The 26,660-nt window shown below is 41.9% G+C and overlaps 1 protein-coding gene across 6 annotated transcripts; it reads left to right on the top strand.

The window, feature by feature from the left end:
* The first annotated feature begins 485 nt into the window (after positions 1–485).
* On the top strand, positions 486–26,660 carry LOC131458079 (connector enhancer of kinase suppressor of ras 2-like). Of its 6 annotated transcripts, none has more exons than XM_058626787.1 (22): positions 486–954; positions 5,355–5,518; positions 7,755–7,957; positions 8,794–8,881; positions 9,271–9,312; positions 9,410–9,529; positions 11,320–11,379; positions 11,485–11,553; positions 15,134–15,280; positions 16,876–17,015; positions 17,879–18,081; positions 18,243–18,332; positions 19,692–19,882; positions 19,980–20,031; positions 20,136–20,314; positions 20,407–20,480; positions 21,182–21,253; positions 21,514–21,581; positions 23,035–23,135; positions 23,215–23,701; positions 25,392–25,591; positions 25,677–26,660. In XM_058626787.1, the coding sequence occupies exons 1-22, from the start codon at positions 891–893 to the stop codon at positions 25,722–25,724; spliced, it is 2,862 nt and encodes a 953-aa protein (XP_058482770.1). In that variant the 5' UTR covers positions 486–890; the 3' UTR covers positions 25,725–26,660. The 6 variants fall into 6 exon arrangements, with proteins under 6 accessions (XP_058482770.1, XP_058482769.1, XP_058482768.1 ...); XM_058626786.1 differs by having other exon boundaries at positions 19,689–19,882; XM_058626785.1 differs by having other exon boundaries at positions 8,776–8,881.

Here is a 26,660-nt window from a genome sequence, read left to right as displayed (position 1 = left end):
GAACACCCGGTCGGAACAAGGGTTTCCTTTCTGCATGAGGTTTGCACGTTCTTCCTGTGTGTGGGGGTTTTCTCCGCGTTCTCTGGGTTCTCCGGCTTCCTCCCTCAGTCCAAAAACATACAATATGGGGATTAGGCAAATTGGACCCTCTAAATTGACCGTAGGTGTAAATTGTGAGAGTGGATGTTGTTTCGTCTCCATGTGTCCCCGTGATAGATTGGTGATCTGTCCAGGGTATGGACAGATTACCCTATGTCAGCCAAGATTGGCACAGCACCCCCGGCGACCCTCATGTGGAAAAAAGTCAAAGACAGATTCCTTCACCACATTATAACTGGAGCGCTACATCCATTTTTGTACACAGCCAGTGCTCTCACCCCTTTCTTCCTTTCATTCACCACTCCTCCTCATGTGAGGCATGAACAACCCCCCATACAGACATGCCTGTGTGACTCCATGTCTGTGTGTGAGGCACAGAGGATGCTCAGAGCGCGCACAGCCTCTCCACACTCCACTATGACCGCCAGTCTCCTCTGCTGTGGATGCTACAGGGATGTAATGTGTTTTGGGAAGAGTGTCGGGCAGCAGCGACTCACCAACACCATCATCACCATCATCATCGCTGCCACTGACTGAGCCTGACGTGAATGACAAGTGGGGAGAACGCCTTTACGCAAACCAACTGCACAGGAATGTGCACAAGTCAGGCTTCTTAAAGCGACATTGTGGACTTACACATCTGCCTTTGTTTGTAAACACGCAAACCGAGCTGGGAAACATTTATATTTTAACCAGTTTATTTGATTTATAAATGTATTAATTGGTGAGAGCTGGGTGGAGGAGGGAGTGCTGTTGATTTTTTTCTCTTTGGAACAAGACAAACTTCTGCGATGGCACTGGTGATGGAGCCTGTGAGCAAGTGGAGCTTCGGCCAAGTGGTGGACTGGATGAAAGGTAGGGCTTGATTTTGAGGGGAACGATGGTGACCAAATAGAAACACACATCACAAAACTGCAGTTTAGCATGAAACAAAAAAACAACAAAACAACACGACCGAGTGTATCATTGCGCTCCACGGATTCACTGGAGATGCCAGCAGAGAACAAAAACACCTGCTGAGCCTCGGGTCTTCGCCTCCTTAAACCTCATTTATTACAGCCTTAAATCATCTGATCGATTTTCCCCCACTGGCGGGCTCAATGTGGAGACGACCTGCCCTCACAGACAGACCAACCCCTCCCTTTCCTCCAGAGCCAAACACACTCAAACAGCACAAAACGCTTTTAAACCTCTATTGTGTCCTGCGGTGGTTATTGTTAACGCGGGGCTGCCTCCCTCTCTCCTCACAGGAGGCTGGCAAACACAGCGGAGATCCAGTAATTACACGCAAATAATTAACCCTTCTCACTGGAGAAGTGGGTGAAAGGTTCGAGCTCGGTGTTTTGCGCGTGCATGAAATAAAATAAAATGATTTTTTTTTAAAAAGAAGCCACCACTGCACTATTATCAACAAACACCATTGTCGTTTGTGCGCAGTGTGGATCCACAGAAGTCTTTAAGATGTCACAGCTGATTTGGAAGAGCACCACAGAGGCCTAAGACTGAGATTAAACTGCTTCAATGCCTCTCAATGCACTGGTAAAGATCTCAGCCATGGGTGTTTAAAGGGACAGTTCATATGAGGTAGTGACTGCAATGTGAGTGCTCCTGTACTGAGAACCAGAGGCTTGTTCTCAGGCTCTCTGAGTCTCAGACTCAATTGAACTGCAAACATTTGTGTAACTTTGTAAGTGCTCATTCTCCAACACCAAGGTCTATAGTTGTTGATCCATTACTGCTTCCATCTGTATATTTAAATGTGTTATTTTGTGACTCCAGTGTTTGAAATCCTTCCTTCAGATTAACCTAAATGACACAAACTTATCAGAAGCAGTAGATCAGCACCTTCTTTTGTGCTCGCGAGATAGAAATGTTGATTTTCTCTGTCAGCTTCGGTGCGGTAGAGTGCGTCCTTTACAAAAAGCTGGACAGGCAGAGGCTGTCTGACAGCAAGATTAAAGCCTTTTAATTTGGGCATTTATTCAGACCCTAAAAAAGTAGAGCATGTCTTGAATTTTGGGAAACATGCAGCAGAATGATAAGGTTTGACAACGCCTGCACAGATACGACTCAGTCTGATAGAGAAGCCCTCTCACGGCCAGTGGCTGTTAAAGGTCTGGGTATTTCAGCAGAACGAGACGGATTCATGAACAGCTATTAAAATGAATTAATCATTCATAGGATTTGGTAGCCGCGGTGTGTTTTATGTGTTTGAGGAGAGCGGCCTGATAATTCATTCTCTCAAGACTTACAGTGTAAATGCCCCACACAGGACTATCTGGATATACTCACAGCACAGGTTACTCATCAGCTTTGTCGCTGTGTGTCTATTTGAATTAAAATCTCTCCACAGACATTATGTCACCTATATATATATATACTGTATATATATATATATATATATGTATATATCTTGTTTTTAATCTACTGTATAAAACTAAAGTGAGACCACAAACGCTGTATTGCAAATCCAATGGCAATACACGTATACTGTCATTGTTTCAGTAGCATATTGTTGTGTGTTGTTTTGTTTTTTTTGTGCTCACGTGTCAGGCCACAGCCTTTCAAAGATGCTCCAGATTAAATGTACACATACATCCTGTAAATCTTTACCGCCTCAACACACACATGCACACAAACGCACACTCTGCCACAATGATGCTAAGCCTGCAGGCCCTTTTTCCTGCTGGTGCAGACCTATTATGATTGCAAGGCTCAGACCTCCTTCAATATTTTGTCGTGCATTACAGTGTGTACCTGTATCTGCTGTCGCCTGATAAACACATCAATGCTTCCTTGTAAACACTTTTTTTTACTCTTCTGCCTCAGCAAAGGTGATGGATTGATGCAGGAATGTTACAGTGAGATTAAATAAGCCTGTATAGGTCAGGTGAGAAATGCTGGGAGATACAAGAAAAGATAAGATAGAAGCAAAGGCTCTTCAGTGTCCCACATCTGACAAGTGGAGCAGCGATGATTCCTGCGCCCAAAGCCCACTAATGGTAATTTAAAGTGAGGGACACTGAGACACAGAGAGAGACTGAGAGAGGAAAGGGAGGAGGGGTGGCTTCACAAGAGCTCCTAAGGAATGACAGCATTTTGCCAGTAGCATTCACAGTTTCCATTATTAGCATACCGCTCAGTGATGTCACTCGCTGCCGAATAGGGGCCCTGTGACCTTCCCACCATGGTGCTTCACACCCCCCCCCCGTGTGTGTTTTTTGTGAGTGTGCTCAAATCCCAGTTGCAACAAAGCGCCTTCAAAAGTCTGATCACAGAAGACAAAAGAATCACAGCTTTGACTGAAACTCTGTTCCTGGAACGTGCACAGTATGGATTTGCAAACACATATCACATGTCTGCCGTCTTTATTTTTTAATTTTTTTTCTTCCATGTTTGTGTGTTTTAAGGCACAGACCTGATGACTTAATGCATTTGTATGATCTTTTTCTTCTTTAATTCATGTCATGTGACGTTTAGCAGTTTTACTTTCTGCTCTCTCTCACATACACACACACGCACGCACACACACACACAAGATTACACCGAGATTAGGATGATGTGTCAGTGCTGTGCTTTTAATGTGCCCCACGTGTGTCTGATAATCTCCATGAAAGGGATAGTGATGTATAGTGCAGATTACATTACGGTAGCTCAGTGGTAAAGCAAGTCGTTGTTTGAGGTCGTGGGTTCGATTCCCAGCTCCGCTAGACTACATGATGCTGATGTGTCTTTGGGGCGAGACACTTAACCCTGCTTTGCTCTTGACGGCTGTGCCGGCAGCATGTGAAAATTCACTCAGTCACTCAGTTATCTGTAATGTTCCAATACTGTTGTCACCTGCTGCTATGACAGGGTTAGATGTTTAAAATGTGAATTTCTGAGAGACTTTTTTGACTTATTTTCTGTCCTGTGGTCAGGGGGAAAAAAAGATCCTTGCCAGAACCCTGCTTCATGGTTTCTATGGCAACATGGGGCATACTTCATTGATGTAATGAGTCTCAATTAACTTGGTAAAGGGGCTGATTAGTTAAGCCTTTACATTTTATGCAAAACCATGAAACTCCCTATGTTTCCTCGCCACAGTTGAGCTGCCAGCTAAACCCAGTGTGAATGCTTGATCAGGTTTAGGCAGCGAGTATATGATTGGTCCACGGCAATGAAAGGACGAGATGAGCAAAGAGCTGTCTCAGTGTGTGTGTGTGTGTCTTGCTGAGAAGATGGAAACAGACTGAGAGTATAGAAAAAGCTTCACAAAAGCTACTCTCTCTCCCTCTCTCTGTCCCTCCTCACTGGTAAAAGGACGGGCAGTTAGCATGCAGAGCACTGTCGCTGTGACATTCAGCTATAACATATATAAAGTATAAGTAATAACTAATTCATCATTATTTGATTTGAATGTTGACAAAAACTCTGCGAAAACACATGCGATCAAACCAAAACTTATTAACTGAGCAGATTGTATTTTATTGAGAAAGTTTCCCTTATTTCCCTTATTTGATTAAAACCACATATTTGAGGAGTTTTAGACTAGATCCTGTAGATAATAATGTTTGGTCACGTCATTGGCTCAAATATCAAGACAGAGTACAGAGTTATTCTCCCTTATAGAGTAATATGATCATGCAATCGTTTGTCAGTTTTGTACGTCAGAGCGATGTTTCATGTTGCTGAGTTCCTGATTTAATATTTACCTAATATAATGGGCTTGTATGCTTTTTATATTATTTGAACCGCAGTGTTTTTCCATCAGTAAAATAACAATATTTATATCAACACATGCATGACACTTTCAAAGTATAAGGTGTCATGACCCAGCTCAGAAAAACGGTAATCTTGTAATCTGGGCACTGGCCAGGTGCTCTAAGGTGTGTTGATTAACTCCACCCACATACCTGCAAGACAAACACACACGCACCAAGGAAAACAGCAGGCCCTGAGCAAGAGGGCCGTCAAAGGCAAAAAACCCGCACCGCTACGAGCCGAGCACAGATTCACAGCTCGAGTTGAAACACTTGGAACACTTGGAACATGTACCTTGTGGGTGTTAATGCTGTCGGATATTTGACATGGACCACTTCACACTCCGGGACACAACAAAACACAACCTGTGCTCACGCTTCACGTCGTCCAAGCACAGAATTGATCACGTAAAGCAAAAGCAGAAAGTGTGATTCTGCACGCACGCATGCATGCATTCTCGCGGTGTCGCATAATGAAATGTTTTCCTTTGTCATCCTGTGCGGTCCACTCAGGCCTGGACGACTGCCTGCAGCAGTACATCAAGACCTTTGAGCAGGAGAAAGTAGGGGGCGACCAGCTGCTGCGTATCACACACCAGGAGCTGGAAGATTTGGGAGTGTCCAGAATTGGTCACCAGGAGCTGGTACTGGAAGCCGTGGACCTGCTCTGTGCGCTGGTGAGTGTCCCGCTGTCTTCCTTTTTACTGGGTTCTTTGTACTTTTATTCAAGGAGTCACTGCTGATCCACTGGCGTCAAATAATATTTCCGTGCCAGATTTTGGGCTTTCACAGCTTATCAAATACAAGTGCTGTGAACCAGCTACAGGATGAGTTTTTCCACTTTTCACTCTTAGATTTACACCATTAAAGTGATCTTCCATATGACGAAATAAATGCTTAATAATATTTTCAGGAATCTCTCTCGGCTATCTAGACTTCAGAGCGGGGACGTTGCTTTAGGCCCAAATGTTTAAACATCAAAGCAAATAAATTGCGAGTTAATCATTTGACCAAAAGATCCCCCACAAGCAAAATCTTCCATCTGATGCTCTGACATGGATTATTGAAGTCATTTCTCCCGTGTCAGCGTTATAGACTGCTGCGCGGCTGGTTGGACTCAAGTGCCGCTGAAGTGGTTTAGAGCATAATGTTGAGTATGTGCCGAGTCAAGTTTCTTCCTCTGTTGTGGAACCCAGTAGTTCACAAGTCAGTCCAATTTTCCACATGAAAGCCTTTATCATATGTCCACTTAAATCTAAAAGGGTGGACTTAGCCAAACAATTGTGGCAGGAGTCCCTTAAATTTGCTGCAACAACTTGATAAAACCCTTATGAATTGGTGTTTTTATTTCTTTGTTGTTTAGATTTGAATCTCTGTTACTTGATTTAATCTCACCAACGTGTATTACTTATACTCAATGCTATCTAATTTTGTCATTTCCACTTTTGGATTCTTTTATCAGAAAAAAGAAATCAGGAAATTGGTGAAAATGTCTTTTGAAGTGAGATCAACAGCAGAAACTTTACTTTGAAAGGTCCAGAGCAGAGAGAAGCAGCGCAATCTCACATTCATGAAACTAAAAATAGCCTAATAGTACTTGGAATCAAGTCAAAATCAAATCAAAAAAATAAATGTACACTTAAAACCATGCTGTTGTTGTACTGGGAACAAATGCACAGTTCCATTAACAGACAGTTTCAAGGTTCAGCTTATTTAAGTTAAATGTAAATAGACAAAGCTGTCTTTACTTTTAAGAAGTTTACTGTTGGAATAATTTAAACTTAACATGCTGTAATTGCCTTCCTTCCTAGACCCTGTGTTTTTGTTTTGTGCTCTGAAAGGACATTACAGAGCATGGAAAACCAATTTGCTGCTTTGATACCCAAGTCCACAGTGGTTTCAAAGGCGTGACGGGCTAAACTGAGTTGTTAGGCTGAGAGAATATTTAAAAGGAGAGGACAGGATGAATGCAACGTAGGAACAAAAGTAAGAGGGTGGTCTCGACATGAAGAAAGCTGCGTCCGTTAGCCCAAGAAACACACACAGTGTACGTTTAAATGACACTAGAATAAAACAAAGTATTGTGTGAGTCTGACTAAAACTGTTTTCATTATCATTTTCATTTCATTATTCAGACATGAAAATAATTAAAGAAGCTGTAACACAGAAGAAGGAGAACAGAGGAAAAAACATACACCACACACCAGAACTGAATTTATGCTCCGTCAGCTTCACTAAAAAATAGTTATACACAAAAATATGGAACAAAGTGCGCTCCATATATGGTCAAAACGGATCAAATCCTTATTTTACGGAACGGATGTCAATCCGAACGACTAGCTGCCAGCTAAAGTGGCCTGTGATATAATATATAGCAGGAAATGCTTAATCCAAACAAGCATATCGCTACCAAGTGTAGCTGGTGCTGTTGCTCTTATTCTGGGACAAGAAGTGACGCGGTCCGTAGCGACGTACAACCCTCCGTAGCGACGTACAACCGCCGCGTGACTGTGCATGGAAACGCATCGGCGGGATGCCGTGGACTGAGGTGACAGATGCAATCTGAATCTAAAGTCCTCTCATCCTGCGTTGCTGCTGTGGGGCAAAGCTCCTTATGTAACTGGGATTTAGTTTTAAGTCTCTCAGGCGCTGCTGTATTAAATATGATTAGTGGCCCTCCTGCCGTGCTCTCTCCTCCGAAGACACTGTGATGCCCGCAGGCTGGCACGTGCAGTTTGGCGTACTGCTTTTTCCCCAGACATGCAAAGTGACAGCTGGAGGAGAGCGGGGCCGAGTGGATGAGTTACTGGTTTTATTGTCGTCACATGTTCCTCATATTAGCAGCATCTGTGGGTTGCGCGGCAAGGTGGACTGCTCTGCAAAAAAATCCAATCCCTCTCTTCTCTCCTCCAGAACTACGGGCTGGAGACTGAGAATCTGAAGACACTCTCTCATAAGCTTAACGCGTCTGCCAAGAACCTGCAGAACTTCATCACAGGCCGACGGCGCAGCAGCCATTACGATGGCCGAGCCACGCACAAGCTGCCCAACGACTTCCTGACCTCAGTGGTAGACCTGATAGCTGCAGCCAAAAGCCTGCTGGCGTGGTTGGACAGGTGAGATTTGCAAAAAGGTGATTCTGTAACACATGTGCACACAGTGAAACATTCATTCACTGAAGTTTTCCCCTTAGTTCTCCTCTCACGTCTGTTTTTCACGCCATGGTTTTGGCTGTGAACTTTAATAAACTCTGGCTTAGACTAAATTGGAAAGAGTTTGACACAGAATTTGACATTTTCTTTATATTTGATGTTTTTGTGCTGATGATTTTGGAGTCTTTCCACACACAGAGCAGTTTTGTTTTTAATGTTATATGTCTATGACTAATCGTCAAAAGCGTGTTTGGAAGTTGGAAACAGACAAAAACATTCAAGAGAAGTGATTTGATATTTGTTTTCACACCGAAGCAGCCACATTCTGCAGCACCCGCTCTGATTAAAATCCAGTAATGTGCACCAGTGTTACACTTCACAGATAAAAACAGATATTATAGTGGGTAAGTTTTAGATGAGAGATGATGAATATGTTGTTTTTATTTACTGTGTTTACAGGAATCAAAATCAATGTCAAAAAGATAGTGTGTGTGAGTGTGTTTGTTGGACCAATAGTCCTCATGAAGACCAAAACCTGATCCTAATGAGACAGAACCTAAATGTCTTGTTAAATTTAGGGTTGAGAGTTAAGTGAGTGTGTGTGTTCTTGTATTCGTGGCTTTGTGAGGACCAAAAATCATATAAACCCCAAGGTGTGGCATTCTGCCTGGTCCATAAAGGGCTTTTCTGGGGTTAAGACCTGGTTTTAGGGTTAGAATTGGATATGAGTGAAGCGCAAATGTGCGTGTGTGTGTGGAGAATGGTCTAATGGTTCATTCCAGGTGCTCCTTCTTTTTCAGGTCTCCGTTTGCTGCAGTGGCAGATTACTCCTTGACCAGAAACAACGTGATCCAGCTGTGTCTCGAGCTCACGACAATTGTACAACAGGTGATCACGGCACATCTTGATATGATATACATGATGATTAACAGTCAAGTGAAGGCGTCGTAACTTTGGAGAATAAAGTTTATGTAGTTAAGAGAAAAGATTAGGTGGGAAAAGTGGAATGTGGCTGTGAAAGAGGGTGAGAATGAACTCGTTGGAGGCTGAGAGGAGAAGACTGGCAGAGAGAAGGAGAAGAGAGAGAGAGAGACATGCCTCCGCACTGGTGATTCATTTGTTTTGTGTTTGTGCGTGCCTGTGTGGGAGTGTAGGGGGTTATAGGCGCCAAGCTGCTCGGTTTTTTGCTTATATCCACCTACAACAGTAATGCCAATAATAACTCCTCATTTTGACACGTTCTCTTGAGGTAACAGTTCTATCTGCATGTTCCTCAGGACTGTTCTGTGTATGAAACAGAAAACAAAATCCTGCATGTGGTGAGTTGCTGACTTTATTTCCGCTGTATCTCATGAAATCAACACCGTCATGCGTCAACTTTTTAAGGTTGTAATGCCCCTAATGTCTCATCTTCAGTGCAAAACCCTGTCTGGAGTGTGTGACCACATTATCTCTCTGTCCTCCGATCCCATGGTGTCCCAGGCTGCACATTTGGAGGTTGTTCAGCTACCCAACACAAAGTCCACTGAAGGATTGGTAAGACTAGATTATTCAGCAGTCACTGGTCATCCTGTCCAGTATGTTATGAGTGGATAATCTATATTTTTCTATATTTGTTTGCTCTCGTCTGGTGTTTGGCCTCTGCAGTAGAAAAACTGGTGTAAAATAATTCAAACCTACGAAAATATGCCAGATAGATGTGCCTCCGTGCATAAATCATCCCACTTTTAGGAACTTTTCAATCATGTTGTTATCATAGAGTTAATTAATTACAGGCAGCTAATTGCATAGTAATACACACTGTTTTTTTGTTGTAACAGAAATATAGTCAATAAGTAGAAAAACAAACATTCAAACCGGAAAACTGCCAGTTAGTGCTGTTAAATTGTTTGTGAGATGGGGATTAGTAACCTGGTAAAGTGTGAAATGTGTGACTTCATCATAGTCCAACTCAGTGGACCTAGAAAGTCTTTATCACAAAATGTCTTGGTTTTCCTTAAGATTGGAGTGGCCCGTATGAGTGTGAGTAGGATGCATGACAAATTATTATGGTTCATTTCACTCACGCTATTGCAAGAAGCCAGCAAAGTTTCTTTGTTGCCTGAGGGCAGAGTTGGATAAACGCCTGTGCAGAGTTTAGTATTTTTTGGCCTTTTTTTGCCCATTGAGACAAAAAAATGTTGTTGTAAATACGTTTTACCCTGTTCAAATTTTTAAATTTAACATGCAAAAACTGAAAACCAAAAGGTTCGAAATAGAACTTTTTGGTTTAAGTTTAAGTGGTTAATATACGATGTCAAGATATTGGAAGTTAATCTGGGAAAATTGACAAAAGCAATGGCAAAAGACATTTTTCTGGCCCTTTTAAGGTTAAAATAAGCAAAAAAGTCCAGATGGACATTGAGGCTGAGGTGTTAAAGGGTGAAGCATAGAGCTGTTACCTATAAAAATACAATACAATATGTCTGTGAACATCCGTTGCAAAAACTGTCAGGACTTCGGTCAAATCGTGAATCTTGAGATTTCAAAATGGAAGTTAGTTTTAAAACTGAAGACAAGAGGGTCAATGATATTTTTTTCCTGGAACTGTCTGTCCATCAGCAGTGTGCTCGTCTCCTTCTTTGCACTGACCTACTCTCCAACACAAGCTCCTTGCTAGGGGCAACAGTAATAGCCCCACCCCCTCACAAGGGCTATGGAAGTTCTCTCATCCGTTCAGGGAAACCTGAACACAGCAGTTGGTCAATTGGCCTAAAAATAAATCTCTCATATTCAGCTTGAAATCTGGCATCCTGCTTTGTGTGTGTGTGTGTGTGTGTGTGTGTGTGCTGAACTTTAGACCCCTTTTAGTGGAGGCTTTGCATTTTAACTTTTTTTTTTTTTTTTTTTTCCCTTTGCAACATACAAACAGCTTTTGCAGATAAAATAATCCACCATGTTTGACTCAATCTGCTCGAAGGGGCATTTGAGTGGGATTCACTCAGTGGCATTCTTTCAGATTGCACCCACTTTGTTTTAAAATAGGGCTGGGTGATATGGCCAAAAACATAATTATGATTTAAAAAATGATTGCGATTGGGGTTTTAAACTTATTTGTAACATATTTCACACAGTTAAGAGCAATTACATGTTGTTGTATTCATATTAAAAAAAGATATCCCACAATATAGTATTATTGAAATACACTGACTCCTGTAATTATAACATTTATTTAGTGATTGTTTCACTTGCAGATTAAAACAAAGGTTTTATTTAATGGTGATAGTGCCAAAGTCTGTAATGTAATAATGTACAAGTCATTCATAATCCTACTGTTTTTCACACAGGGCATGTACATCAAATCAACATATGATGGCTTGCATGTGATCACCGGGACGACAGAAGGAGTACGTACACGTTTGTGTCCTGTTTCGCTGCAGTTTTAATGTACGAGTTGAAAATGAAGCAGTGTAAAATGACTCCGCCTCTCTGTCTCTCTGTCTGTCCATCAGTCTGTGGCTGACCGCTGTAAGAAAATCCATGCTGGAGATGAGGTCATTCAGGTTAATCATCAAACTGTGGTAAGACTTTCTGTTTTCTTCTTGCTATTCCGGCAGATTTTATGTGCTTTATAGGAATCAGCCTGTAGTTTTCATATATACTATACATATTGACAAATGTGCCGCAGTACATCCACGGTAATCCACTGCAGCTCCACTGGGCCTGCTGTTTCCTGCAATTTCTTTCTGAAACAATCTTTTGTCCTATTTGTTGAAACTTCATCTCCATGTCTTGAAATCCATAAATAAATAAATGTGTCTCCTCAGCAACTGGAACTATTTGAATAGATGTAGTTCAGTGTATGAAGTGGGAAAAAAATTAATATCAGCACTCCCCTTATCCATTTATTGCCACAATGAAAATGGTGTGTATGAAAGGCACACCAGTCAGGTGAAATTCACCCAAATATAACACAAGCACCACCATTTTTATCCTAGTCCCTCTAAAATGAATTAAACAGTAGGTACATTTTTTGGCAGAGCTGGTTTTACAGCTGCCAAAATTTGCACCCCCCCCCCCATTTTTTTTATCCAGGAAGCTTGTTATACATGTGAAATTAACTGTCATATGCAAGAGAAGACATCCACATAACATGAGCACCACCATTTTATTCTAAAGCCTCTACAAAATGAAATAAACAACACTGTAAAAAGATTCCCTGTTAAATTATGTGTAGCTAAAGTGGTAACAATGCTAACGCTAACTGAAAACATGTGGCTAACAACAAAAAACAGTAAGTAATACCTTGTACTCTCTTAGGCCTATGTCATTATCGGTAAAAAACAAAAAAGACCATAACATAAATTACACACAAACTGGCATAACAGAGTAAGTTTTATTGAAATGACCATGTTCAGTAAGAATTACATTAATAAAATGACTACATGCCTTTAACACGTTTAATTAATGGATATTTGAGGTGTTTTATGTTCCCCTCATCTTAATTAACACAACTTGATCAAGTTGTCCTTTTTTTGTTTTTGTAAGCGAGACAAAACTGCACAAACTGACTGTGACAGTGAAGTGTACGATGGTGTAATTTGTAAATTCAGGGGAAATGAAAACAAAAAACTGCCTGTGCTGATCAGTTTAAATATAGCATCCCTTTGTCTGTAATAATTATTGCTTGTGTGTGAGACGGCAAGACGTATGATAATTACACAGCCAGGTTCATTTCAGTCAGTCAACTTTGCCGCTTGAATGCAGCCATTTAGAAAGAGAATAAGGACAAACACGGACTTGTCAAGCCTTGTTCTTCTTCTCACTGTAAAGTTTAGAGCAGGTCAGTGTATAAAAGGAAAAATAAAACAAAGCTCAGTGTTGAAGTGCTTTCTTCACCCCTGATCCTTGGTCTTGATAGTAGCTGCTTTATGTTCATCTCAGCTTTAAAGAAAGAGGAACATATGGATTTTCTTCTTCTTTAGGTTTGTGTGACCTATGGAAGCATTATTGCTCAATGCTTCCATAGGTCATTATTAAGTCGACCCAAAATGTAATGCTCTATTCTCTCACACTGATAGGCAAAACATCATAGGCCCCAATGGCAGTTGCCATAGCAACCAGGCTTCATATGCTTGCAAAAGATATGATACCCCAGTCTCAGTAACTAAAACACAGAAAACTTAAAAAGAAGTCATTTTTTTTAAAGTCTGTCAACCATTTACTTTACGGATTTGTGCTGTGGTCACAGGAGGAATATCTTTAATTTGGTTATGTAGTGAGTTTGCATCGGTTTAAATATATCTGTTGCCTACACATGAGGGTCGCGGGGAGTCGGAGCAAATCCAAGGTGACACAGGGTGAAAGTTTCCCAGTCCATCACAGCACCAACACACAGAGACAAACTGTTAAATTCACACCTATGGTCAGTTTAGAGTGTCCATTTGACTTCTGCAGTACATGCAAACTCAATGCAGATTCCACACACATTAACTACTTATATAAAGTATAAAGTGAAGATTGTTACATTGTTATTTACTCTGAAGTTTTCTTACTTCATATGGAACTGACAGTGATCACAAGACAGATGCTGGAGATGTTGTGGGTGAAAGATTCTCTGCCGCGCCGTGTTGCCCGAGATGAGCAGCAGCTGAGCAAGTTTGACAGCTTAAGTAGGTGATGTCAATCTGTAAACCCGGCTGACATGTGTGCTCACCCCCAAACTGTCACTCAGAACGGCCGCCATAAGCAGCTTTAGTGTGGCTAATACATTTCATTTAGTGTGACCCATAGTTAAGAAGAAATCCTTGATGGTTGATTTGCGGGGAACATCCCATCAGTGGGTACATTAACTCAGGAGAAGGTTTGAGGGAGACGAGGTGGATGCTGCATTAAACGGTAGACGTGTCTGTGGTAAAGAAAATAACAAACCAGAGTGGAAACATGTAAAAGAAAGGCAAGAAAATTCACATTCATTGTAAAAACAATAAAGGAAGAGATGTTTGAATAGTGTTTTTTTATGTAAAACAATGACGGTAACAAACTACAATCTATTTACAGTTTGGTAACTTCACATTTACTCAATTTCAATTACAAACCTGCTGTGTTTTTTTTCTTTCACTTTTTTTTGTTAATTGTTAATTATTAAATGCCAAAAATGTAAATGAAAAATAATATTTTTAAGTGTTTTTTTTGTACTCCGCTTTTTATTATCTAACTTATTATTCATCATAAGGATGGTTTAAAGTTATAGCCATGGGTTAATAAAGAACGACAATGACTGTTACCAGCTGCTTGTCTACCAAAAATCATGTGTATGATAAGCTAAGGAAGTGGAAAAATACTGGAATTGGATGATTGTGATAAATAAGTAGAGAATGTCAGAAATACTGTTAATAGCTTCAGGACACAAAAAAAGATTTCAGGAGCACAAATTGTCAATAAATGAGGTTCCAAACACATAAAAGGCCCAGATACATGACAGTAAATTTTAACACTTAAGAGGTAAAAAAAACCAGCAGCAGAATGATTTATAAGAAACCTGGGAGAGCAGTAGATTGTTATAAAATAACTGTTCCAGTGTGTCCGTCTCTTTGGTGCTTTTCTGTGTAAAATGTCTGTGTGGATGCTGTCGAGATGAAAAATTGCCCTGAAAGGAGCGAAGTGATTGGTAGGTCAGACTCTGAAGATTGCCCAGTTTCACAGGCTGCATTAAAACACACAAGATGTGCTGAAATTCAGCAGAGCCAGCCAAGCGAGGAGTGTGGGGACATGTTCTGCCCAAACTGGACGAGGCAGATCTGGTTCAGCTGCAGACACTGTTTGTCTCTGGGCAGCACGTTCGTTTGTGCCAAGTGTCGTCTGAACTGGGTGGAAGGCTATTTACGAGGCATACAGCTATGAACGACACACAGCACTGGAGCTCACCACATCATGACGGCACACGCCGACTGATGTCCCAGCAGGTGTGAAGAAGAAGCCCTGAGGCATTTAAACATTCTCATTAATGTAAACCAAAGGATGTGCTACACACTTGTTGTGTTTCCGCTGTCCAAATGGAATGGAAGTCAATACAGTGCCCTTAGAAGGATAGCTGCACAAACCTGTGTGTGTGTGTGTTTCTCATGCATCTTTAAAATGACCACAACTGTTTTTAATCAGGTGGGCTGGCAGTTGAAGAACTTGGTGAACTCGTTGCGCGGGGATCCTGCAGGTGTGACGCTGACGCTGAAGAAACGCCCGCAGAGCACGCTCACCTCCACGCCGGCCCTCCTCAAGAACATGAGATGGAAGCCATTGGCTCTGCAAGTAAGATGGCTGCTAAATTCCTGCACCAAAAGTGATTCTTCAAATATATATATATATATATATATATATATATATATATATATATGTATATGTATATATATATATATATATATATATATATATATATACATATGTAGTAATAAAATAATATATACAAGGTAAACAGTGTTTATCCCAGAATATGTGCAATATTGGCATATTATATACAGAGTTATTGCACTTCTATGTATACATAATATCATTCAGCCCCTCATATAATGTAAAACAAGTGCCGTAAAACAAAACTTATAGTCTTATAAAATTATACAATTTATACTAGTAAAGACTATCATGTCAGATTTAGGTTTTCCCTTCATCTTTTGATTTGTTTAAGCAGTAGATTTGTTATTTCTACATAAACATCACTTTTATTGCAAACACCACGCATTTGTACTCAAACCTGCTCCTGTTCGTTCTCTAGTTAACATTTCAGCTCTAAGTGGCATCTGCTGTCCTACTTTGGCCAAACCAATTACATTGGAAGGATTGTGTGCCTGAGCCAGGATGGATGGAAGTGAGAGGCATGCGTATAAAAGTAGTCCAGCCTTTCTTTGAGTCCCAGGCCATAGAAAATGTTTTCTCCCTCCCTGAGGCCCTGAAGGCCCAGTCCGGCTCAGCCTCAGCCCCCACTTCACATTCTCACATTCTTGTTCTCCACCTAAATCGAATTTGCTCTCCTGATGGCATTTTAAAGGACAAAAAGAGGAGAAAAGATACAAAGACTGTAGCGTTTCCTGTACTGAGATGTGACTAAACCTAAGAGAGTGCCAAAGAAAGAAAAGAACATTGTGCTGCGGAAACCATGTCGTGCCTCTGACACACATAATGCTTTTTTAAGGGGGGGAGCGCACAAGATACACACACTAAATCTCGTTATACTAGTCAGTTGCGAGTTACACTGCATATTAGCATAGTTTGGCACATTAATATTCAGTTCCTCCTCATTTAAAGTCCATGTTTTAGCACTGAAAAAGTGATACATCTTGTAATTGGGTGACACCTCACTGACTCTTCAAGTTTAGTTGATGATTTTTAAACAACAAATGAGGCACAAAGCCTACTATATAAATATATTACTGCACACGGCTGCACGATATTAGTAAAATATGTTATATGCAATAGTTTAGTATTGCCTTGTTTTAGTATAGAAAGAACACGATGGGCGTTATGAAAGGGGAGAAGGAGAGAGTAGAGGCAATATTTATAACAGAAACCCACAAAGAAGAAATACACACACATTAAAATTGGGTATGACAGATAAAAAGAAGATAAGATTGTTACATATACTGTATAATGTAGGCTGCGGACAGATTTTCCTTGACCTGAATGAGCAGAATAACTAGACTGCACACCAGCCTGTCTTCTTGTGTGCACCAGTGAGAAGTGGAGCATGAGAGGCTCATACTGTAGCTCGAAGCTCATTCCACGGGATGAATGCTCTCTGAGTGACTGACTGAACCGCCGTGAACTTCAAAATGTTCAATGTGTTCAATTCCTATAACTGTCTGCCTCTTTCTCTCTCCTTTTATTCCCCTCTTTTTCACACACACACACAGCCAATATTCCCTCAGAGCCCCGGCAGCGGCAGCGGTGTTGCCACGCCCACCAGCACTTTGAGCACTCCGTCCAGGAGGAGCAGCTGCGCCCTGCAGGACCTCTACATACCTCCACCTCCAGCAGAGCCGTACACCCCCAGGTGAACACACACTCACGTGGGATATTAAAGGTGCAGTGTGTAAGAGTCAGGGGATCGTTTCCTCCAGGGGGTTCAGTTCAGTTCGGGTCGGTGCGGCACAGGACGCCGGATCTCCTCCATTATTGCCGTTGTGTTTTCTGTGTCGTGTCCGTCTTTGTGGAATTAACTGGCAAACTACACTGTGTCACACCGGCATGACATTAAGCTATTTACGTAGCTGCCGCATATTACGTAATCTATGTAATTTACCTATCCAGCACACACTCCCCCGCAGAGGAAACTGGGTCTTGTACGAGCACTGGTTGAGGAGGATTAAACTGTATGGACAAAAGTATTCAGACGAGGGACTGTAATGATGTATTCAAATACATATGCAGCTAGAACTGTTTCCACACTTTTTGGAAGACTTTCCTCAAGTTTTGGGAAGTTTTGGGAAGTTTCGGGAATTTGTGTCCATTCATTTTGTAGAGAATTTAAGAGGTCAGACACTGATGTTGGACAAGAATGCCCCGGTGCACTGGGGCACAGTCATGTCGGAATAGAGAAAAGGACCTTCCCCAGATGGTTGTCACAAACTTGGAAGCATAGCATTGTCTAAAATGTCAGGGACAGAGTCCAAAGCCTGATTGAAACACCTGAAATCAATACTTAGTAGGTTTGGCCAAATACTTTTGTCGATATAGTGTACCTTGGTTAAAAATTCCAGGCATAAATTGTTGCATGTAACGTGCACTTGTATAAAAAGTTTGGGAATCACCGTGTTGAACTCAAAATGCTGCATTTTTTGAACATATCCATGCTGAAGGCGTTACTTCCTACACTCATTAAAAAAAAGCGCCGCTTTCCCATTTCTGTCATGGCAGAGACGACAAGGGAAATCTGCCCGGTGACGATCCTCAATCGGACATCCATGTCACAGAGGGATCTGAGTCACCAAACTCCTACCTGGACCAGGAATGTCAGCAGCGATTTCCTTTGGTGGAGGAGGATGCTATATTGTACTGTTACGAGTACGACCAGAACCAGGACGCGTCATCAGTCCGCAGGGGGAGCACTCCCACCTATGGTAAGACCTTGGCTCCCCCATCTGAGGACTCACTGCTGTAATCAAGGCCAGAGCAGGAGCTCAAAGCCCCGTGTATGTGCGTCTGTTTGATCCCTGTGTGTGTGTGTGTGTGTGTGTGTGTGTGGGCAGCTTTGTGATATTAATGTTCCTCTTTGCTCCAGGGAGACTCAGGCCCATCTCAATGCCAGTGGAATATAACTGGGTGGGAGACAATGAAGACCTGGCCAAGCAGAGGAGAGAGAGTCGTAGAGGTGAGTGGGAGGCAGTGGGGGAGAGAGGGAGATAGAGAAAGGAGGACACAGAAAGGAAGGAAGGAAGGAAGGAGGACAGAGAGGGACAGAGGGAGCTGAGGGGAGTGGGTGGATATCACATAATATCCTCACCCGCTCAGAATACAAGGATGAGCTGGCCTGTCAGAAGCGATAACATGCTGGATATCAGTTCCCGCCTCTATCTCCTCCATATGTTCATTATCTGTCACTGCTTCTTTTCTCCTCTCTTTCTGTCTCCCTCACTCACTCTCTCTCTCTCTCTCTCTTTCCCTCTCGCGCTCAGTTTTGCAGTTTCTCTGTGTTTCGATAGAAAAAGTGCACCGTTGCTTTGGCAACAGCTGAAATAAATTTTCAGAGACGTTCCTACAGTGACCGCCGAGCTTGGCGGTACACAGAGGGGGAGGAGACCGAGCGGCTTTATTTCAGTCTCAAAGACAAACTTGAGTGACGTGTCTGTTCCCTCTGGGGACGATGCTGATACAGTGTGCTGCTTCTTTTGGGCCTTTCAGTAAAGTGAGGGGGGCTATGTTTATCTACAAGAGATATTTGGAACTTCTGAGGCCTCTCTGCCAGACATCAGCTCTTCTTTGTGGATTATTTTTAACAAATTTGAATGTGGCCGTCTCAAAAATGTAAGCGTCCGCTGATTGCACTCGTTTTACAGTAAATTACGAAGACAGATTATCATCTCTGTACGCACAAGATTGCAACACCTCTATACTGAGAAGACTGTCACTGTCACTGTCACTCATGTGCAGCTCATAGGCTTACTCATTATTATACAGCATGAACTCCTTTGGCAGTGGTTTCAATCCAACAGACACATTTATAATTAAAAGTGACACACTACAGCCATAAGCTACCGAGATTGTGCGGCAATCTTCTGATACAAATGCAGTCTGTGGAAGCATTTTTGTATAAAAAGGATATTATTTAAAGCTGCAGTGTGTAAATGTAGATCATTTTGTTGCTGTACATGTTATTATTCCGCCTCTAGAAAAGATCGAATATTATTTCATGCAATGTCGCTGTCAGACCTGACTGAGGGAGCGTTTGTGTGTATAGACCAGAAACGGACGGGTGGGCGGGGACAGGAAGCATGATATTTTTATCGTCTTAAACTTTTCGTGGCCGCAGCTTAATGTTTTTAGTCGTACTTTGCAAAGATGCAGTCGTCTCGCTTTACTCGTGCATCGCTGCTGGTGCCTCCATCAGTCTTGGCAGAAAACAAAACCACTTCCTGTTCGCAGGGTGGGAATGTCATCTGCAATAGGATATGATTTCAAGTATCATTCTATTTCATTAGGTGTCTGTGCACCTCTGTTTTTGTCCCAGCAGAGAATTCCTTGTTGCGTTTCGCGAGTGAAGACAAAAGGCCCGCAGAGGACTTCCTGCTGGGACGCAGTCTGAGCCAGAACAGGAGGAAGACTGAGCGTGGAGGCAGCCCCACCCATTACACACTCATCCCCGCCCTGCAGATGGAAGTCTCCATGTCCACGTCCAGCTCTGACTCTGCGTCCCTCTACCACGTCAGTTCCTTATTGTCTGACGAGTTTAAAGACGGGAGCATGAACGAGATCTGAACATGTCTGCATGACATCATTCTCTTTTTGGTTTACGTTGCAGGTGTTTGAGCGATCCTCGCTGCTGTCCAGGTCAAAGAAGAACAAGATCAAAGGTGCGAGGAGTTTGAACCTGAGGCCTCATGTGCACTCAAACACAATCAGGTGCTTCACGAGGAGCATTTTTTAAAGTCTTCTTCCGTTTTTGTTTCCTTTTTAGTTGAAAGCCCGATGTCCTCAGTCAGTAAGCGGAGGATTTCCTGCAGGGACCTGGGTCAGGGTGACTGTGTGGGCTGGCTGTGGAAAAAGAAGGACGCTAAGACCTATTTTTCACAGAAATGGAAGAAGTATTGGTTCATCCTAAAAGACACGTGTCTCTACTGGTACATGAACGAGGAGGTGAGTCACATTTCTAAAAGGGCAAATCACAGAATTAAGAGTTTTGTTCTCGGTGTCGAGGTTTGATTTCGCTCTGCTTTTGTTTATCAAAGGACGAGAAAGCCGAGGGCTTCGTCAACCTCCCGGAGTTCAAGATCGATCGTGCAACTGAGTGCAGGAGGAAGTTGTGAGTGGACACCTAATATCAAACTTTTTATATTCATACGTCTTTTCCATTCAGCCTTTGTGATAAACCTGCAGAATTTTAGTATGCATACAGAAAAACAACAGACGGACAAATTCTTTATTCATTATTGTGATTTTATATAGAATATTAGTTTAAATGATCTAAACTACATTACCAAAACAGAAGTTGTAAGATTAATTGTTGCTGCAGAAATTGGAAAAAAAGATCTACCCCTGCATACTGAATACAGTTATAAATTAGAGGTAGAGCAATTTCCTCTTCCTCCTCCTCCTCCTTCATTGGTTTATGAATCAGATTTATGTGGGCGGAGTCTTCCTGGAATAACCCTCCCGCCTCCATAAAGCAAGGCTCCTGCATTAAAAGGTTTATTTCAATTTTTATTTTGAGGCAAGTACATACTTCAAAAATGAGAATTATATATATATATATGTATATGTATATATATTCATTTATATATATAAAAAACCTCTGTTATATTACCAAAACATGCCAAAATGAATAAATAAACAGAGCTGTCTTATTATTCCTGTTTTGCTGTTTTGCGTCAGGCTAAATGAATGTATGTCTAATCATGAACCAGTTGATCTTGGCAGTCGCCTCTATTCATATGTTAATGGCTGCTATAAGTTCCCGTGCGTGAGCTCACATTTGCTAAAAGACACCCTCGCTTCCCCTTTCAGTGCTTTCAAGGCTTGCCATCCGAAGATAAAAACCTTCTACTTTGCAGCGGAAAATGTAGACGACATGTCCCGGTGAGTTTTTTGCGGCCCGTGAGAGTCACATTATACACTCTGATGCGGTCTATTGTCCACACCATACCTTTACACACACCAACCCTCTATAGCTGGGAATTGAATTCCCCTACTGGACAATCCCCCACTCTATTTAAAACTGAGCATTTATGTGAGGTGATTGGTCAAAAAGAGTGGCGTACACACACACACACACACTCACACAGTGTTGTGTTGCATGCCAAGCAGCTGTGCGTCATGATGGTTTTTCTCCCACACAGGTGGCTGAGTCGTCTCAGTATGGTGGTAGCAGGATACTCCGAGCAGGAGAAAATGCACAAGGACCAAGGTGAGATTAGTCACAGTGCCGCTTAAGATTCCCCCTCTGTCCCAGGTCACTGGTCAACAGTTACACAACACAGTGGACATGAAGCAGTGACATATCCTGCTGTAATAAATCACCGGCTTTACACTTGGTGAGTTTGTGATTTGCCATCACGGGGTTCGCAGCAGCGATTTTGTCATCCGACCGTGCTTTTGCCCGAATCCCCAGAGTAACTTTCCATATCTGGCAGTTATTTACAACTTACTGCATGTGAAAATAGTGTATTAACAATTTAGAATGAAGAAAAACAAAAAGTTTTATTTGAAAAAAAAAACACTGTAAACGTCAGGTTTTTCAAAAACAGGGACATTACCGTAATAACCACACTCTGAGCTTTCAGATATTGCTGCAATTTTTCCAATTACACAAACTGTTGCGTAATCGCGGCGATGCGCGTTCGCAAACGTGTCATCTGCGTGACACATTTTGTTTAACAGCATACTTGCGTTTCCTATTACCCAATAAATACTGCAGTTTATTTCTAGCGCTTTACCGCCTCTGCTCTGTATCACTTTGACGTCACATCTGCGTCAAGCGTCTCTGCTTTGTGTTGTATAGAAATGTGCAAAATATTATTTTCAAATAATAATAACCCCTTATCCCCGTGATCTATTTAGAGGAGCCTATGTAGGAACCTGGTGGGCGAGTGAGAGCAGGTTTGTCATTGATTTTAAGAGGCTTCTTCCTTCTCTAACAAGTTGTTAAATTAGATTCTTTACACCTCCAGATGACTTAGCAGAGAGTTCTCACGTCTTAGATTTATCCTCACCTTCCATATTACTCAGACTCATGTGCGTCACACCTACATTACACCAACACTGCAGCTTCACCTTTCCACAAACTCATCTACAAGCAAACTTTATGACACTGCACATGACACACATGTGTTGTGTCTTGTGGTCACTCCTACTGCATTTAAAGCGGCAGTGCGTTCACGTTTTGGTGATTTTTCTTTGAAATTGTTTGCAATTGCACTTCCCACACTGCACTTCCTGTGTGCAGTGTGGGAATGTCCCCGGGCACCATGACAAGAAACAGTGAGAGAGTCACGTGGAGCTGGATGGATATATCGATTAATCTGTCGATTATTTTCTCGATTAATCGTTTGGTCCATAAAATATCAAAAAAAAATCGATTGATCGGTGTTCGTCAAACCTGGAAGTGAGGATGTTCTCAAATGTCTTGTTTTGTCCACAAACCAAAATGATTCACTTTTAATGATTTCTTGAAGAAAATCACATTTAAGAAGTTAAAACAATCAGAAATCTTGTTTTAGAAAAAAAAAGATGATTAATAATCGATTAATTGTCTCAGCTCTGCATTTTAACGTGAACTCATTTGTCTGTGAGTTTTAAATAGGTGGGTTTTCCACCTGTCACAGTAATGAAACATGATACTGTGTGTGTGTTTGGGACAGATTACTGGAGTGAGAGTGATCACGAGGACATGGAAATGCCCTCGATGTCAAAACAGGACAGCCCACCACCACCTTATGACACCTTTCCCAGAGCATCCTCAGTGAGTGTGTGAGCCTGTAAATACAGTACATATCACTCAATGTGCCTCATTATTGACTTTATCATTTGTGTGTTTGTAGGTGAGTCCATACCTGGAACCAAAACGTAGCCATCTCTCCTCCTCCGACACATTCCAGTCCCGTTCCTCTCATGAGGACTATCACTCCGAGCCTCACGAAGGCAGCAACAGCAACAACAGCGTCTCCCCCGGGCAGAAGACCAGCAGCCATCGAAACTCGTGGCAGGACCAGATGGAGGGCAACACGCGGATGCACTACCTCCAGACGTTTCCCGTGGACGAGCCCCTGCTCTCTGATGACAGGGACCAGCTGCCGATGGAGTACCGCAAGGAGTCCACGCTGCCCGCAGCACGCAGCCTGCTGCAAGAACAATACCGGGCCATGCCTGTGCCCCTCAGAGCCAGTTTCGACTCGGAGACGGGGGGGAAACCCCGCAGTTTCACGCTCCCCAGGGACAGTGGGCTCCACGCTATCCTCGCCGCCTCTGCTGCTGTTTCAGATCCACGAGAGAACCAGCACTATCAGCTGGACCGAGTCAGAGACACAGGTCAGATTCACATGCACCATAAGAATAGACGTTTCAATTTTAACCACGTTTAAGACTACTGTATATTGCACATACACACATCGGTAAATCACATAAATATTTAGCTCCTTTTTAAGTCTGAACTAATCAAATTAGATCACAGCTTGTGTACCTCATAACAAGGAGGGGAAATAACCCCATAACCAAAAGCTCACCAGATCAAAAAAAAAGGTCAATGATATCTTAAGAATAAATTGCTACTTTGCTACTGTTTAGTTTAAAAAAAGTTTAGTTCATTTGTCAGAAGAAGTTGTCTAACAGTGAGATAAAGACACAAACATGTCCTTGGGATATGAAAGACTGAAGCAGGGATAGATTTGATCTGTTTTTCCTTGTGTAGCCGTTCACAGCAACAATGCTGACTATTCAACAGAACCTCGAACAATCGCACCAGAAAAATCCTGAACTAGCCTGAAAGCTGATCAGACAGAGCTCACCCTGACTCAACCCTTTTCTAATTGTGTCATTTGCAGACACTACGTGCACGATGACGACCACGTGGCCTCATTTGCCGTCAGTTATTTTATTACCGCCGCTAACAGGCAGTTAGTGTCTGCTCATGTCAGAGGTCGAATGCTGCCTATTATTCCTTTAGCGGATTGAATTTGAAGCAACCTTATTTGCTGCGCCTCAAAGACCTCCAGGGCATGTGTCTATGTGAGATGAAATGTAGTGTCTTATTTGATCGTGATTTATCTTGGCAGTGCACTCTCTCTCACACACACACACTCGTCGTCCTCTCTCTCGCTCAGTTGAGATGCCATTGTGCCTCTTGGCACGGTTTGGATGGTGAAGCGAGGAGGAATCCTTTCAGCCCGAGTTGATGTTGGATTTTGAACCGGATAAAGAAACAACCCTGAGGGTCTTCTCTCATTGTCATTGTCCTTGTTTTTTTTGTTTTTTTTTTATTGTTTTACAGCTCACGCTCTCTGCCGTTTCCTGTAAAGAAAAGAGGAAAACACAAACAGGGGAGCAAACAAAGCATGAAAGCATGTCGAGGCACAGCCAGAGCGTGACAGAATGCTTCCATGCTGCTTCCACAACTCAAAATACTGCCACAGCAGATTTAGACCTATAGTGTAATGTCAGTATGATGCCAACAGAGGGCAGTGCATGTCAACAGGAGAGGAGTAGATGTGGCTCGTGTTGTAGGTTTGAGACCTACATCCTTGCACTTCTTATGTTTAACAATGATATATTATTACTGTCTTTGTACAGCTTTAATTTGTATATTTATTTGATATATCTATATGTCTGCATATTGAGTATTTGTATACAGGATGTTAACTAAAAAAAAGCTACAGATTCATTTGCAGATACAGATTAATACAGATTCATTCTTTTCATTCTTTCTTTTTATATTTATTTCTGAGGTATTGGTGTATCAGTATTGACCAAAAGCCTGTTTTAAATGTTGAGTCTGTGATCTCTAAATATCATAAAGTATGTGTTAGAACAGCAGTAGTTTTCATGGAACTTCACACTTAAATTGTCGCCACGCTGAGAGAGATATTGCACATTTTGTTGTATTGTTTTGATTTCACAACTCTTATTAGTAGTTACTGCAGTTTTTAACTTTTTGGAAATGGATGACTTCTTTCAGGATTGTAGTATCTTTATCTTTAAAAAACGTTTTTTTTTTTGTTTCTAGGTCATGGCCGAGACTGCAGGATGCAGGCAGACTCTCTGGGGGATTTGTACCGGGCTCTGGAGCGGACAAGTCTGTCCAGCTCAGCCGATCACAGATCGGCCAGCCGCCTGGAGTACAAGCGTTCATTTGTCCGTCGAGTTAATGACCCCCTGCTTAATGACAAGCTTCATCGCCTCCGGATCCTCCACAGCTCACTGAAGGTACAGTACATCGATGTGTTTTGAGAGTAAATATTTACCCATATTTATATATATATTAATAACCTGTGCTTCCATTTCCCTGCAGGATGTCCCTCTTCAAGACACAAACCAGTCCTTGGGTTTTTTAGGGTAGATAAAACCTCATCCATCACGTCGTCTGTTTGTGCCTCACACAGCTGCAGATAAAAGGCACCAAAGCCCAAAACTCTTTTTTCGTCCCTGCTTGGCTCTTCATCTCCTCTGCTTTGCACAGCCTTGGTGTCCCTCCCTGCCCGACCTCGCTGTTTTTTTTTTTTTTTTAGATGAGGGCTGTGACAAAAAGGCAAAAGAGACGTCTGACTCGATAACACAACTTGTTGACTCACAGGGTTTCCGACTGATGAATAAGCACTTTGTATCTGCGTCAAAAGGGATCGTGTACAGCCTCTCTGGAAGGATGAGGGGACAAAGGCATTTTGGATGCGCACATTTTGTTATGCATGTGTGTCTGATTACTGGGTGTGTTTCAGGGTGTTAAAACATACATATTTAATATAACGTTACAGCAACAGTGACTATACAATGTGGGGTACTTACAGTATACAAGTTGTACAAGTGCTGTGCCTCAGTGATTGTGAATGTATTGTACTTTTCCAAGAGGGACAAAGGATGAAACCGAAAGAAAGCTATACCTCTAAACAGGGACATGTGAATATGACGCTCGGCAATAATGAACTAGTCTTGTAAATTACAGATGAATGATCAGAGTAGTTGTCTATTTTTGTATGCATGCTGTCTGATTGTTTGTAAAACTGTTTTGTATTTCACAGTGTGTTACACGAGTCCACATCCCTTTAGCACATTGAGGTTGTTTTGTTTTTTAAAGACCTATTTCACATTTTGTTCCAGTACAGTTTGCTTTTATGTCAAAAAGAGGAGGGAGCCGTATTTATTAAGTGTTTAATGTACAAGCATGCTTTGTATGACGCAAACACACGACCATGTCATTTGAAATTGAATGATGTTTCTCAAAATTGCTATATTATAGCTATAAGTTCCCCTTTTTTTAATTAAATAAAGTTTCACATGG

This window comes from Solea solea, chromosome 4, assembly GCF_958295425.1.
Source record: "Solea solea chromosome 4, fSolSol10.1, whole genome shotgun sequence".
Lineage (NCBI taxonomy): Eukaryota > Metazoa > Chordata > Actinopteri > Pleuronectiformes > Soleidae > Solea > Solea solea.
Note: the sequence above shows the minus strand (reverse complement) of the source record. Positions and strands in the feature narration are given on the sequence as shown.